The sequence below is a fragment of the Notothenia rossii genome (genome assembly GCF_949606895.1).
Source record: "Notothenia rossii genome assembly, chromosome: 7".
NCBI classification, from domain to species: Eukaryota; Metazoa; Chordata; class Actinopteri; order Perciformes; family Nototheniidae; genus Notothenia; species Notothenia rossii.
In genome coordinates this window covers 6,477,725-6,494,773 of record NC_136905.1, presented here as the reverse complement: position 1 = coordinate 6,494,773, position 17,049 = coordinate 6,477,725, and the positions used below count along the sequence as shown (strand labels likewise).

Here is a 17,049-nt window from a genome sequence, read left to right as displayed (position 1 = left end):
TTTTCTACCGGGGGCGAATGTGTCCACACCTTGTGGGCTGAATGAGCCGTGTGTGTGCCGTCTACCATGTGACCCCTGTGTGAGCTGAAGGAAAAACACACCGTGCCTTTAGTCAGCAGCATGTGTGCCAAAACCTGGAGTATGTCACTAATTAGGTGTCCAGGACAGAGCTTTACTTCAGGAGCTGCTCGCTCTCTCTCTTTCTCTCTCTCTCTGTCTGTCTGTCTGTCTGTCTGTCTGTCTGTCTGTCTGTCTGTCTGTCTGTCTGTCTGTCTGTCTCTCTCTCTCTCTCTCTCTCTCTCTCTCTCTCTCTCTCTGTGTGTCCTTGGAGATGTGTCAATGGATGTGATCCTTAATAAAGTAGATAAGATAACTTTGATCAAATCTTAGCACGGGGCTTTCAGGAGGCACTTTGGAAAACTATAAAGCAGCCAGAGATCAAAATCTGTGTTTCTTCCAAGGCTGCAGAAAATGTGCACCTAAATGATTGGTAGAAAATGTGACAGTCCAGCCGTTGATTACAAGTCAAAATGTACGTGTCACTGAGTTCCTGTATTTCCTTTTTGAATATGTTAATTGGACAAAAAAGGACGTTAAAACTCTTTTACTTTCTGATGGCTGTTTTTACATTGTATACCCTAATTGATAAACTATGTAACGTCCCCAAAAAAGTACTTTATAAAAGATTAAATAGTGTATATGATGCAGCAAAGTTTCTAAAGAAGAAGACATACTTTATTCTTCTAGGAGGAAATTAAATGTTCACTCTGTTGTTATTTTTACATTACATTGCGATGTGATCTGACACCTCTCCATCTATCAGTCCACACACGTACTTGGTCCTTTTGGATAGTACCAGCTAACGGGTGCTTTTTCACAGTTTTCTGGCTCTCCAAAATCGAGGTTCTTTCCGGGCCAACAACCGGGCTGAGTATGCTAAACTAGAGAGAGAACCGCTGGCAAGGGGGCTACAACTACAACAAAATGAGCATATTTGACCGTGATTTAATTGTAATACACGTTTCAAAATGATGCCGAAGTAACAACATACTGATACCGGTTAGTAAAAACCATGAATTAATGCTTTGACAAGTCTGCAGACAGACGGCAGGTGAAAAACCTTTTAAAATGCATGTTTTCTAAATGGAGATCGGCTAAGCTAACGCAGTATATGCTCCGACCGTCCACACTCACAACAACGGCCTACAGACATAAATAAACCAGCGACTGTATTCTCCATGACACGGACAGTCTGTGGTTTGTACTTGTTTAACTTTTGTGTAGTTTCTGAACAGATATGAGGAGCTCTGAGGGCTAACAGCTAACGGCTGATGTTGGTTTTTTGGTTCGCATTGAAGATGACGTCTAGCGTCTACACTGCGTTACTATAGTTACTGCCCCAGCTACTAAACTGTAATGGAAACGCAGCATAAAGTGAGCCTGGCCTAACTCTGCCGTAATAAACCCTGCAGTGGAAATGCGCCATAAGCTGCTGCCACCCCAAAAGATTCTTTCATAAGAGTTTAAATACATGTTTCAACCAGATATGTTCCCTCATATAGAGCTTACACTATTCCACAGCTGCTCTTGGGTAAAAAAAAAAACGTTTTAAATAATTGCTATAAATACAAATAGTGAAATACTGTAGTTCAGCGGTTTCCAACCTGTAAGCCGAAGGCATGCAAGTGGGCCGCCAAATAATTAGCAAAACATTATGATTTGTGTGGAAACATTTCATTATTACAATTTTTTTATTTATTTGAACCTCCTTTCCTAATCGTCCTTAGCAACGGTCATTACAGTCCTTGACAGCGGTCTGTTCTAAAAACTTGTCACATGTTCTGAATTGACCAATCAGAACTTTATTTAGCCTCCGTATTGTAGGGCTGTCCCGAATATTATTTTTCGGGCTCCGGATATTCGGTAGTAATCAGCGAAAATTCGGCCTGCGCGAATCACTTCATCACGTGTATTTCGGTGTATTCACGGCATTCATTTTGTTATTCTATAGTATTGTTGTTTTATAGTTATTTGTTAATGTAACCCAATTTGTGTTCTTTGAAATTGAAAAGGATATCGCATTGTGTTACTTTCAGTTGTATATGTCTTAAGTGGACATGCTTTTATTTTGAAGGAGAGGTAGCGCTGTTCACAGGAAGTTGTTGTTGCTATGGAAACAATGGGACGGAGATTAACGGAGAAAAGTAGCCTAATATCTAAATATAAAGACGGAGAAAGTAAACGATAACGTTTATGATTAAGTGTTGGCACCCCCCGAAGAGGCACAAGCTCTTACCTTGATATTGGAGATTTCAATAAATTCAAAAAAAAATTTAAAACGGGAAAAAACAAACAAAGCGAATATCCGAATAACGAAATTGAAACCCGAATAGTACTCCAACGAACGAATATTCGGATATTCGGGTACATCCCTACCGTATTGTTTATGGTTGAATGTGGGCTTGCGGAAACAAAACTGTCACTCCTATACATTGCAGCAACTTTTACATGTGAAAAACAAACCAACCAGTGTGAGTTTTTACATTGTTTTACATAATCTGTTGTCTATAACCTGTGAAATTCTCCCCTCAGGTCCCTGGATGCCCCGCGGCGCTCCCTCCTCGACCGCGCCGTGCGTCCTGATGGCCGGCAGTTGACCCCGTCCCCCAGGATGACGCTGCGCGAGCGGCTGAGAGACAAGATCTCGGCGGCTTTCTACCGCCACGGGCTGCTCTGCGCCTCCTACCCAGTTCCCATCATCCTCTTCACCTCAGCCAGCATCCTCACCTGCTGGTAGGTGTCCTGTCTTTGTGTATCTTCTTGACATGGAGGAAAGGTTTTCTTGTTTGGAAATGTTAAGCTTCTGTAGAAAATACTGTTAGTCGTGTTGGAAACCCAGAAAACTATTTGAAACTGGGGATAGGGAGGTGCAATATATTCATATAAGACTAAATATCGCCTTTTTAATGGATATCTTAAAGTCATGTTGCCTTTTGAATGGTTTAAAAGGATGAATGATAGCAATGTGATGTTATTATCAGATTTGTGTATATTTTCAAGCTGTTCTATTAGTTGCCTCCTCCAATTTATCCTAATGATAGCACAAAAGCACCAATAATCCATCATGCTATGTCAATGTTGAGGTGTTTGATCAGAAATATTGTGATATTTTAAGATGCGTCTAAATTAGCGTTGCATAAAGTGAAAGTAAGCTAAACATGGGGTTTTGATTCTCTGTGACCAATCAGACTGCAGGGTTTTAAAAGCAGCTTTTCACTTTGAGATTAGATGGTACTAAAAAAGTTCCAAGCAAAAAGCATTTAATGTAGAAAGACAGACATTTTTGAGAGGGACTGACAGTGGTTCTGGTGTTGGGATGGATGCATGACTCCAAACAAGTAGTGTCTGCTTTAATCCCCTGACTCAATTCAAACTCAAGTGAAAAGCTGCTCTCCCATGCAGACTGACTGAATTGAAGACAGAGGAGACAAGAAACCGGTCATCTGCACACACACACACACACACACACACACACACACACACACACACACACACACACACACACACACACACACACACACACACACACACACACACACACACACACACACACACACATCCCCCCACTGACACCACTGTGCAAACATTCCCTTAACACACACACATCTCTACTCTTGCTTAATCTGTGGTCAAAAGAGAGGACACAGGTCAGAGAGTTGGGCTGGCTTCAGCCGCAAAGACATTGTACAACAATCTGAAACGCGCACCTGCTGCGTGCCGTCGTCAAACCACCTTACAGTGCGGTGGGGGGGGGGGGGGGGGGGTGTGTGTCACCACGGCTGACCACCTCCCGAGGCGATGGGAAAGAAAAGAGCTTGTCGACGGGGATGTTAAAGGCAGCATTTGAGACGAGGGCTGTGAGAAAATGGCCCTGTGAGAATGGGAGGCCTGTCCCTCCATCTGCCTGTCAGGAGGGGGGCGGGCTCCACACAAAAGAGGCCTTTGTGGAGGTACAGTGACCCTGCGGAGTAGTGGGGGGGGGGGGGGGTCGGGTGAGGGAGCGGGGGAGAAAACAGAAAGGGCGAGGAAAGGTTTCCACACAAACTGCATGAAGCAGATTCCTAGAAGGGAGATATTTGTGTGTACGGTACTAACAATCAGCACAACGTGACTCCGTGGACGGTGATAGTGTTACTGACCAATAACAGTGACTCAGCAAAAACGTAATCATTTTCCAGACCCTCACAATCTCTCCTGCAGTTAAAACATGATAACATCTTGATCTTAAACATTTAACCATGTGTTTATTATCAAACAAATGCATTTTCCTGAGAGATACGTTATATATATATTTTTTAAATCATGTTTTATTGGACATGTTACCATATATTCTTATGTTTATATCAATATTTCTATTTTATTATATATATTTTTGGGTCATTTAACTTCAAGATCTCATGTTTAGATAAATATTTCATTCCATTTTTGATTTATTTTATTCTTAACTGGAGCAACTCTCACAAAACGGACTTTTTCGGGATAAATACATTATTATGTTTCTAAAGATGATTCTGAAATGTTATCTTATATTAACACTCATTTAATGTGCCCCTGATGGGTCTAGTAAATCACTGTCTCAATTGGAGATTACAAAAGACCTTTTTTCATGTGCGCCAGTATGCTACAGAGTGATTTAGGTGGTTTTCAGCTACTGAATAATGTCTTTTAAAAAGCCTCTCATGGCAGTTTCAGATATCAAAAATCAATCAGCAACACAATTAGCTCAGTGCAATTTTACCCTAAAAGTAAACAAGAGCCAAAGGGCAGTAAATAGAAATTGTAACATTGTGTGTATTCAACTTGTTTATCAGCGAACAACACTAGATTAGACTTTCCTTCATATCAATGTAACACAGGTCAAACACACACACAAGTAATGAAAGAGTATCATAAAGGTGTAAGCCTCTGCGTTTTGGATTTGCACATTTCTTTCCGTAGTTGAAAAGCTCTTATTACTTCATTTACAAAGTGTTAAAGCTCTTCGTTTGTTCATAGTGCATGCCTTCTGTCTTTTCTATTGTTTCAAATAAAGAAAGGACTAATCGCTTTTTGAAGTTCTACCTTTATCTTGGCATGGAGCCTCAAAGAACACATTTGTTTAACAAAGCGTTGACCCGACACAAACACCTCCTGTAAAGGCTGATATCATACGTGACTAATGTCAGTCTGACACCGAGGACGCTTATTCTTCATTGCTCAAAGTTTCCTCTTACCTCTGACTGTGGTTTTAGATAGCTTGTGTACATTCTCACTACAGTTTTTTATATACAGGAACACTGTTTGCAAAAATGTGTAAATGCTTTTTAAGATAGGCTCTTTCCATCTCTCCTACCTTCACTCTAAGCTCTCCTACCTTCACTATAAGCTCTCCTACCTTCACTATAAGCTCTCCTACCTTCACTATAAGCTCTCCTACCTTCACTATAAGCTCTCCTACCTTCACTCTAAGCTCTCCTACCTTCACTATAAGCTCTCCTACCTTCACTATAAGCTCTCCTACCTTCACTATAAGCTCTCCTACCTTCACTATAAGCTCTCCTACCTTCACTATAAGCTCTCCTTCCTTCACTCTAAGCTCTCCTACCTTCACTCTAAGCTCTCCTACCTTCACTCTAAGCTCTCCTTCCTTCACTCTAAGCTCTCCTACCTTCACTCTAAGCTCTCCTACCTTCACTATAAGCTCACCTGTCGGCTAAGTTTTAGGGTTGCTCAACACTACCATCATGTAATGAACAGACAGGCAGACAGACAGACAGGCAGGCAGGCAGGCAGGCAGGCAGGCAGGCAGGCAGGCAGGCAGACAGACAGACAGACAGACAGACAGACAGACAGACAGACAGACAGACAGGCAGGCAGGCAGGCAGGCAGGCAGGCAGGCAGGCAGGCAGGCAGGCAGGCAGGCAGGCAGGCAGGCAGGCAGACAGACAGACAGACAGACAGACAGGCAGGCAGGCAGGCAGGCAGGCAGGCAGGCAGGCAGGCAGGCAGGCAGGCAGGCAGACAGACAGACAGACAGGCAGGCAGGCAGGCAGGCAGGCAGGCAGGCAGGCAGAACAAGCGATGAGTGGTTTGGTGCTCTGAGGGAAACTTGTTTCATAAAAGAGCCCCCCATAGGCAGGAGGAAAGAGGAAGGGTCTGTCCAAGAAGCACTTAATCACAGGAAAAGCCTGAGGCACTGGTGTCGTGTTTTCTTAAAGTGTTGCATAACACACACAGCACACACATGTGTATCGGGTATCTGCTGCTAATAACTGATGTGCAGCCTCACAAACACTAAGGTCTGATCGTGTTTCAAATGATCATACATTTTAGCCACTTGTAAGGCTAAGAAAGAAGCAGATATTTGTTCTAACCACTGCATGAACCATCTGTTCTTTTAAAAAAAGGATAAGGCTCAGTGGTTAAAGCTGGCGGCTCATATGAAGCGCGTACAATTTCAGGCAATATCCCTCTATCTCCACCTGTCGCCACTGTATCTCTATTAAAGTCTCTTTCTGGCCCAAAACAATCTTTAAAAACAACCAAAATAATGCTTAGAAAAACTTTAGTCTTTATTTTTCGTACGCACAAAACCTACATCGTAGTTGTTATACATAGTGTAATAGACATAATGATGCAAAAAGGTTGAAGGAATGAGAAGCCTATAAACATGTAATGTAGAATAAGAGACAAAATGAGATATTACAAACTTTAAAGCAGAATAAATACTGTAGTTGTATAAATAGAGATAATGGTCGTCTGTTGCAACAATAAGTGAAATATGAGTTTAACTTAAACATTGTTGAAAGCATTTCCTCCTGAGAGCTTTAATATTATTTAAAACTTGTGTCTCATATCCGTTTTGTCCCCTTTGTCTCGCAGCTATCCGTTGTTGCGGCTCCCCCTGCCTGGGACGGGTCCCGTTGAGTTCACCACGGGGGGGCGAGACTACAGCGTCCCTTCCCATGAGCCTCAGGGAGACCTCGGAGAGCGGCCCGACTGGGTAAGAGAAGATTTATTTATTTGTTTATTCCACACATGGCAGTTCTTTAAAACAAAACATGTCCTCTTATACTGGTTGTTTTTATAGCGCATGGTGGAAAGGAGCAGGGAGAAGAACATCTTGTTTGACCGGCCCCTTCTTACAAAAAAAAAAAAAACTCAAATAAAAGCAATTTTCTTTCAGTCACAGTTAATCACTATTACTGAAACATAAAACCAGAACACAATCAAGTCAACTTCGTACTGTCTAATAATTACACTTTCTTTATACATTTTCTTAAATATAAAACATTTCTTACAGCTCTTTAAATCATTCGGCAAAGAATTCCACTTCTTTGTTCCTTTAGATAAAGCACACGCACGCTTATATATACATCCCAGAATATTCCATTATTCTTATAATGAGACTCGTAAGTAGGCCTGTCACGATAATTAACTTTTTTTGGACGATAAATGTTCCCGGAAATTATTGCGATAAACGATAATGTTGTCGGCACCGTTGTAAGACCATTTTAGACCACTGACATAATGATCATATATAATAATAATTGAAGTACATCCTTTCAAACAGAACTTTTTTATTGAACATTCAACATTGCAAATGAAATGTGAAATAATATTCAAATATATAAATGATATATAATAAATAAAACTAATTAAATTATTAAAAAATTATTAAATCACATACAACCAAATCAATCGATTAAATATATATAAATAAATGAATAAATATGAGCACACATTTCTCACAAGCAAAACAAACCTCCTTAAAAGAGCAGTCAAGTGTACAGTCCACTGTCCATACAAAGACCCAGATGCCTCAACAGGCCATATCCGAAATCTGTATCAATCAAAGATTTCGAGCAAGGAACACCAACATGTTTGCATTGTCGGGCAAATGCATCTTTGATTGCAAACTGTAGGGAAGGTGGGGGTTCTCCATCTCCAGCTGCCTGTTTGCTCCCAGCTGGGGGAATGGGGTGGTTGTGTTTCAGGTGCAGTTTAAGGTTGGTCGTATTGCTAGCTTTTGTTGCTACCTAAAATATTCCCACACCGGAGATGTGGTATTAGGTTTTGCAACCACTTCCATTTAACTTCAAATTCCCCTCGAGTAAGTCACACGTTGTCTCCTGCTTGTCGCTATATTATTAATTTGGATGCTACAAAGCTGCACGTGCACGCGGGGTGTCTCACTCCTGACTTGGCTGTGTGAGTGTGTGTGTGTGTGTGTGTGTGTGTGGGCCCCGCCCCTCACAGCGCGCCTCGCCTGGCTAAAATGCCAGTCACATCATTATTTAAACAAACACGCATGTACAGTAAACGTTAATTTATCGAGCTCAGAAAAGTAATCGAGTCCATTTTTATTTATCGTACGATAAGTCAATTTATCGATTATCGCGATAGCACTGTACACAAAAGCACTGTACACAAAATACTTGCACATAGACATGTTTATAACTATTTATAATTATCTAAGCTACTGCGTGTTTTACTGTTTCTTTCTGGTCTTTTCTTTGTCTTGGCAATGGATTTATCTTATATTATGTAAATATTTAGAAATATAACTAGATGTGTTCCTTATATTTTGGATTTCGTATCAAATTAGTGGCTTTTCCAGGATTTTGAAAGGCTCCATTACAGTAACCTGATACATACCGACATACCAGACTTTTCTATTATTTTTCATTATAACCAACTATCATATCTGTATTTATCATTTATTTAATTAATTATGTAAATAGTTTGTGAAAGCAAGCCTCACTTATCAATAGCAATATATCTGATCCGTGTAAGTCATCTTTATTTATCATGAATTTAATTGTGTAAACACCAGTGGGAACCCCTATTGGCGGCCCGCGGGCCAAATCCGGCCCCGGGGTGATGTCTACTGGCCCTTTGAGCTTAATGTCATTTTTGACCCACTTATGGAAGCTTGGGGTAGAAATACAAAAACTACAATTTCTTAAAATGTAAATTTAAAATGTGAATGGCATGATATCCAAAACATGTTTTTTAAGGAATAGCTGGAATATGAAATGATAAAAAAAATGTAATTACAAAGATACTTCAAGAAAGCCACCTCACCGGGTAAAAAAGACCCACTTATGCATCTAAGGGTTAAGTTCTCAATTCATTGCATTTGCTCCCGATTCACATATGATCAGACTTCAAGATTTTACTATTAACTTTTAAAATCTTACATGGACTAGCGCCTCCATATGTATCATCATTAATTACCCCGTGAATATCTACCAGGCTCCCACGATCACATTATTTCAGTCTCCTTTCCATCCCCAGAATTCACAAATCATCCGTAGAGCTCATTCATTCAGAGCACTTTCGTTTGGAATCGTCTTCCATTTCAGATCCGTGAAGACATTTTCGTTGTCTCCTTTAAAAGCAAACTCAAAACCCATCTCTTCGCATCTGTCTGCCTTGTAAACTAATTTCCATCTCCTAGTTTCCGTTCAACATTACCATCACTTCAGTCACATGCTTTTATCACATGGCAATACTTAAGTTGTTGTATAATGTTTTTATAATGTTGATGCTATGTTTGTATTTTGTTTTTGTCTTTTTGTTTGCTTTGTACAGCCCTTTGAGGCATTTCTTGTGATTTGGGTCTATACTCCATTTTGATTTGATTTGAAAAGCATGAAATGAGTGTTTAACGTGTGTGTGTGTGTGTGTGTGTGTGTGTGTGTGTGTGTAGTACCGGGGTCCTCCGGTGGCCTACATCCAGCAGGTGTTGGTGAAGGCGGCGGTGTCTCCGTGGGACAGCAGCCTGGTGCCGGTGGACGTGTTTCGGTCTCCGCTGAGTCGAGCCTTCAGACTGCTGGAGGAGATCCGCAACCACGTGCACTCAGACGGGTAAACGCGCACACACACACTCACACACTCACACTCACACTCACACACACACACACACTCACACTCACACTCACTCACACAACACGGTGCCATGTTAAATATGTTTTGTAAAACGTCAATGAGTGCCTGTACTACAAATATGTGGCTACTATTATAAACCTAATGATTGCTGTCTGCTGCTTATGTTCCTGATTAACCAATTAAAAACACTCCACTGTTTTTTTTTCTAATTGCTCGCTTTATCTGACCAACAATCTGATTGCAGATTCCTCGGGACATTGTTTTGAATTACCTGCAGATCCAAAAAAAAAAAAAAACATCATTCACAAACTGTTTTGTAACTTTTATCACGGAGAAGGAAAACTTCAATTTAACTGTATATTCGTAATAAAGCATTTTACATTCAATCACTTATTTCCCTGTCATTTAGTCAAAGAAAAGTCAAACTGAATAATAAGTGAAGTCAATCATGTCCAACTGCCCCCCTTTTTAGGATCCATGGGTGTCTTTCACCTGTAAAGCACTCTAGTTCTGATTTGTACACCTTCTTGTTTTGCTTGGAAGTTGTACATTACAGTTCATTTAAGTCCATTGAAATAAAGAACATTTGAACCAGAGGGTAATGAGTCACATGCTGCTGCCCTTGTCTTGTTATTATGCAGTTGATGGACTAAAGTTACCTCCTCTGCAAATACTAATTACTTGAGGCTCTTTTGGGTTTGAGATACACTCCTGTCCTCTCCCCTCGCTCTCCCCTCCGTCTCCCCCTCTGTCTCTTCTCTGTCTCTTAAGATAATACAGTGTTTCCCCTACCATTGTCTTGGCGGGGCGCTGCGCCCTGCCAACGGAGCCCTACGCCCTGCCTGAAATTCAAGGTGTTTTTTTTTATTTACATTTTTTTTTTTTATTATTTAAAAAAATATATATATATAGCACCACATTGCAACTGAAGTAATCTATCTACGGTCACGTTTCACATTGAACATGTGCTCTTTTATTAAATAAACTAAACGCCTATGTTATTTATCCAATGTGCATGTTTCAGTGTCCACTGCCTTGCGTATTCACATTCTCCCTCCGCTCCCCCCCCCACACACACACACGCGAATGCACACACTCACAATCAGAGACAAGAGCGGAGGAAAGAAGGAGAACAACAGCTCTGCTTTCTGCCCGTTTGTGTCCCCCCCCAGTTTCAAAATCGTTTAGCAAGCCGTTATCGTCACGGGAGAAGGACACAAACAGCCTGGCCAGGTGGACGCGCGCGAACGCGACAACGAACGTAGCGAGCGCATTCTAAAAATAGCTCACAGATGGTGAGCAGGTACCGCGGTTTTGAACTACAGTATTGAATTTGACAGAAAACAACAATGAAACGCCAGCAGAAGAATAGTCTAATGAGTTGGGTGAAAAAAAAGACAGGAGATGTGAGATGGTTTATTCAGTAAATTAGCTCCGGATAATTGGATGTTCTGTCTACACCTGTTGATGTGAGGCTAATGCATGATTTGCTAGCTTGATGCTACCGGCATTTAGCGGCAGTGACTCAACAAATTTCCACTTAAACTGTATCGTCAGCAATGTATGACAAGCAGACTGCTTGTTTAATGTTAGACTCACACCAATAGCTCAATATGATCATAACACGATTGCTTTCATATCAGAGATCAGATGAGCCTCCAGCAATAGAGGATGAGGCAGAGAGAAGCAGCAGCAGCACAGGGTTGCAGCAGGTATGTTATATGCTGTAGTCAGGTGATTTAAATGTATCAATGAAAGGAAGAAGTGTAGGCTACATGATAAGAAGGGAATACAGTTTGAATTAAAGTAATAAAGTACAGTGTAACACTGTACTGTATTACTTTTTAATGTACAAATACTTTGTTACTGTACGATATCAATAACAATAATCCACAGCTCCTCTCTCTGCTCCAGAGGATAAAAAGAATTCGGGGTACCCGAGCAGCACCCTGCCAAGGCTGTAAACCTAGGGGAAACACTGTAATATAAGAAGTACTTTATTGATCCCAAGTTGGGAAATGTTTGTGTTGCAGCAGCATAAAAAGACATGGCGTTGTACAATAAAATTAGGAGACAAGAAGAAAGAAACTTGTCTTATTTCTTATAAAGACATTTCAACATCTCAATAGCAATAAAACATCTCTCTGTCTCCCCTCTCAGCTCTGGGGTTCGCAGTCTGGAGTCGCTCTGTCTCCAGGTGACAGATCTGTTTCCAGGGTTACGGCGGATGCAGTCGGTGCTGCCGGAGCATGGCTGTTTGCTCGTTTCCCCCGGCAACTACTGGCAGAACCAGCAAGAGCTGTTCGACTCGGACCCCGACCTCCTGAAGACGATCCAGAAACACGAACCCAAAGGCCTCAGCACCTCGGCCACGCTGCGAGGTGAGGAAGAGGAGGAGGGAGATGCATTACCCACAATGCATCTTAATGCTGTTTATTAAAAGGGTTTAAAATCTTATGCTCTTTGGGGTTTTCCCTTTCCTGTAGTGAGTTATATAGGTTTTTGTGCATGGCTAAAATCCCAAAGTTCCCTCCAGCACATTTTTCATGATAGCCTAAGGGGCGGGACATCTCTAAGCGGTTGACAGAGCCGGCCAGCTAACCAATCAGAGCAGGCTGGGCTTTGGTTTCAGACAGAGGGTGAAAAGAGGTGCTGCAGCACAGACAGTATGAGAAAAATAAAGAGCTTTTTGAACATTAATTCATGGAGACATGTCCCAGTGGAGACACTACATACTGATATACACCTGAACATCAGCAGGAGAGGCCTCTTTAAAGTAGAGACACTAAATACTGATATACACCTGAACATCAGCAGGAAAGGACTCTTTAAAGTAGAGACACCACATACTGATATACACCTGAACATCAGCAGGAGAGGACTCTTTAAAGTAGAGACACTACATACTGATATACACCTGAACATCATCAGGAGAGGACTCTTTAAAGTAGAGACACTACATACTGATATACACCTGAACATCAGCAGGAGAGGACTCTTTAAAGTAGAGACACTACATACTGATATACACCTGAACATCAGCAGGAGAGGACTCTTTAAAGTAGAGACACTACATACTGATATACACCTGAACATCAGCAGGAGAGGACTCTTTAAAGTAGAGACACTACATACTGATATACACCTGAACATCAGCAGGAGAGGACTCTTTAAAGTAGAGACACTACATACTGATTTACACCTGAACATCAGCAGGAGAGGACTCTTTAAAGTAGAGACACTACATACTGATATACACCTGAACATCAGCAGGAGAGGACTCTTTAAAGTAGAGACACTACATACTGATTTACACCTGAACATCAGCAGGAGAGGACTCTTTAAAGTAGAGACACTACGTACTGATATACACCTGAACATCATCAGGAGAGGACTCTTTAAAGTAGAGACACTACATACTGATATACACCTGGACATCAGCAGGAGAGGACTCTTTAAAGTAGAGACACTACATACTGTTATTCACCTGAACATCAGCGGGAGAGGACTCTTTAAAGTAGAGACACTACATACTGTTATTCACCTGAACATCATCAGGAGAGGACTCTTTAAAGTAGAGACACTACATACTGTTATACACGTGAACATCAGCGGGAGAGGACTCTTTAAAGTAGAGACACTACATACTGATATACACCTGGACATCAGCAGGAGAGGACTCTTTAAAGTAGAGACACTACATACTGTTATTCACCTGAACATCAGCGGGAGAGGACTCTTTAAAGTAGAGACACTACATACTGATATACACCTGGACATCAGCAGGAGAGGACTCTTTAAAGTAGAGACACTACATACTGATATACACCTGAACATCAGCAGGAGAGAACTCTTTAAAGTAGAGACACTACATACTGATATACACCTGGACCTCAGCAGGAGAGGACTCTTTAAAGTAGAGATACTACATACTGATATACACCTGGACATCAGCAGGAGAGGACTCTTTAAAGTAGAGACACTACATACTGATATACACATGAACATCAGCAGGAGAGGACTCTTTAAAGTAGAGACACTACATACTGATATACACCTGAACATCAGCAGGAGAGGACTCTTTAAAGTAGAGACACTACATACTGATATACACATGAACATCAGCAGGAGAGGACTCTTTAAAGTAGAGACACTACATACTGATATACACCTTAACATCAGCGGGAGAGGACTCTTTAAAGTAGAGACACTACATACTGATATACACCTGAACATCAGCAGGAGAGGACTCTTTAAAGTAGAGACACTACATACTGATATACACCTGAACATCAGCAGGAGAGGACTCTTTAAAGTAGAGACACTACATACTGATATACACCTTAACATCAGCGGGAGAGCCATAATTCCCATCACTACCTGAAAATGAGCCTCATGGGGCCTCTTTTAAACTCACTGACATGGTGAACATCTCACCTTTCAGCTCAGGTGATTTAAAGGTGGCAGCTTTTTTTGGGTCTGCACTCGGAGACAGTCTGGCTGAAACTCTGCTTCACCCTGACGGTCAGCCAAACTGTCGACTAATGAGTGACTCCAGATCATTCAGAGGCTGCAGTGTGAATATTCAGCCATCTGACTCTCCGTTTGTCAGGGACTTAAAAAGGGAACATTGTGTGAATACGTGTTGCACTGTGTTTGATAACACATGTTGTTGTGTGTGTTTTAGACCTGCTGTTTGGCGTCCCTGGGAAGTACACTGGGGTCAGTCACTACAACAGGAAGAGGGTGGTGACGTACACCATCACTATAGTGCTCTCCACCTACGATGCAAGGTGAGTCACATATTCAAATATAGAGGAGAAAATAAAAATACAGTTTTGCTTGAATTTCCTTTTTTAACTTTTTCATATTATGACACAATTTGTTTGACGATTTTCAGCTTGATTGGTGATCACTTGTGGTTTCTGTGCATTTCATTGTACACCACATGAGGGTTTATGTTGTGCGTACAGTGACATGGACAGTAACCGACAAATAAATACATAGTTTTACACAGTATGGACTTTCTATTTGTCTTTGATTATTCTCTTAAATGAATGATTATGCTATTGCAAATATCTATTTGAGAAATGTTACGAACATTTGATGTGTATTTGTTCAAAAATAGTTAATAGAAGCAAATACAAATTGAAAATCAGATCAGCCAACAAAAAACCATGAATACAAATATTTAGTCGACTCTGCGTTACAAACTATTAGCTTATACCTTTGTTTTTATTTTATTACTTGACACCAAATAAACACAAGTATCATATTGCAAGCCCTTTTTACGGAAGAGGATTAGGGCCACATGATTTCTTTTTTGGGAGGATTTAAAAAAAAATTCTGACATTTTTCTCAAAATTCTGACTTTTTTCTCAGAACAAATTCTTTTTTTTTTTTTAAATCCTCCCAAAAAAATATATAATATGGCCGTAATCCTCTTCCGTACCTTTTGCACCTGTTCTAAAAATGCAAATTTGGTTTGTTTCTCTTGTAAAGCTGCAGACTGCATTCATTATTGCTGTGGCCCTTTTCCATCTAATTCATTTAGCCTGCATTTCTGACACTACTGCTAATATTTAACCTCGGACTGAGCCAACAGGATAGATGTATCCAGAAGTGCTGAATTGCTCGACTAAGCAATTGTCTGGAAGCAACTGGATATTATTAATCATATAATGGAATGCATTTGTAGTGCTGATGATGAAGTGTGTGTGCGTGTGTGTGTGTGTGCGCGCGTCTGCGGGTGTGTAGGTTCCTGGGCAGCCTGCGGTCCCGTCTGAAACAGCTCCACCCGTCAGCCAACTGCAGCCTGAGAGACGACCACATGGTTCACGTGCATTTCAAAGAGGAGATTGGCATCGCAGAGCTCATCCCGCTCGTCACCACCTACATCATCCTGTTCGCCTACATCTACTTCTCCACACGTCAGTCCCTCTCTATTATATTTGATCTGTTTTATTGTGTTGCACTGTTGGAGGAGCCTGTGACCTCAGACTCTCATTGTCATAACTACACTATCTGTAGCTATGTGTACAAGTGACAATAAAAGCCTTGAATCTTGAAATCTCATTCTGCTCAGTCCTGTGTGTCTGGTTCCTCCGTCACTTTTCTTTATCTTGGATTTGTTTTCTTTGTTCAAACACCACTTAAGCTTGTGTGTGTGTGTGTGTGTGTGTGTGTGTGTGTGTGTGTGTGTGTGTGTGTGTGTGTGTGTGTGTGTGTGTGTGTGTGTGTGTGTGTGTGTGTGTGTGTGTGTGTGTGTGTGTGTGTGTGTGTGTGTGTGTGTGTGTGTGTGTGTGTGTGTGTGTGTGTGTGTGTGTGTGTGTGTGTGTGTGTGTGTGTAGAGAACATTCACACTGCTGTGAGAATGAACCCATCAAACCCTTCAGCGACTTCCTGAATAAACTTTCGCTCGTTAGACAAACTCAAACTCAAACTCAAAGTACATCCAATAATATCAACTCCCAAGCCCGTTAATTAATTCACGATAACCACTTTTTTTTTAATTAAAGTCCAAAAAGTAAGCTTAAGATTTTTCCTAACTCCACAAACAATATGTTTGTATTTTGTTATACATTTTTTTTAGACGTGGAAGCAAAAGTACTGGCTTTTTATTTGAATTATAAGTTCAATAAAATATGTGCTAGATCTTTAAAATGTAGATATTTTTCCAGATAAATGTTTAAAAAAAACTAGCTTGAAAAGTCTGTAGTTCAACGCAAAGGGGAAACAAAGTAACATTGTTATGGACTAATCTTAAGACGTGTTCTCCATTTAAAAAGCTCTTGGCTCAAATTCAAGAACTTCACTACCTGGCATACTAAGAAACTTGCATGCCTCTTTTTTACAAACATCCTGACACAGAACTTCCTCTCTGAGGTGTGAAATGGTTACAATAGTTAATATATTAGCTATATAGACAGCTCCAGTGTCCTGTCCTCATCTTCTCTCCTCCTCCCCCCTCAGGTAAGATCGACATGGTGAAGTCTAAGTGGGGTCTGGCTCTGGCTGCTGTGGTCACCGTGCTCAGCTCTCTGCTCATGTCGGTGGGACTCTGCACGCTGTTTGGACTCACACCCACGCTCAATGGAGGGTAGGAATGCTGCTTCT

At 41.1% G+C, this 17,049-nt stretch overlaps 1 protein-coding gene across 3 annotated transcripts in view; it reads left to right on the top strand.

Annotated features, from left to right (window-relative positions):
* The window catches only part of scap (SREBF chaperone), a 54,401-nt gene that overhangs the window by 5,532 nt on the left and 31,820 nt on the right, over window positions 1-17,049 (top strand). For all 3 annotated transcript variants that reach the window (XM_079692088.1, XM_079692087.1, XM_079692086.1), the window contains exons 2-8: window positions 2,593-2,793; window positions 6,922-7,042; window positions 9,755-9,912; window positions 12,094-12,314; window positions 14,621-14,726; window positions 15,691-15,863; window positions 16,906-17,032. In XM_079692088.1, coding sequence (XP_079548214.1) covers window positions 2,672-2,793; window positions 6,922-7,042; window positions 9,755-9,912; window positions 12,094-12,314; window positions 14,621-14,726; window positions 15,691-15,863; window positions 16,906-17,032 — 1,028 coding nt within the window. In that variant the 5' untranslated portion in view covers window positions 2,593-2,671. The remainder of the gene's footprint in view (window positions 1-2,592; window positions 2,794-6,921; window positions 7,043-9,754; window positions 9,913-12,093; window positions 12,315-14,620; window positions 14,727-15,690; window positions 15,864-16,905; window positions 17,033-17,049) is intronic.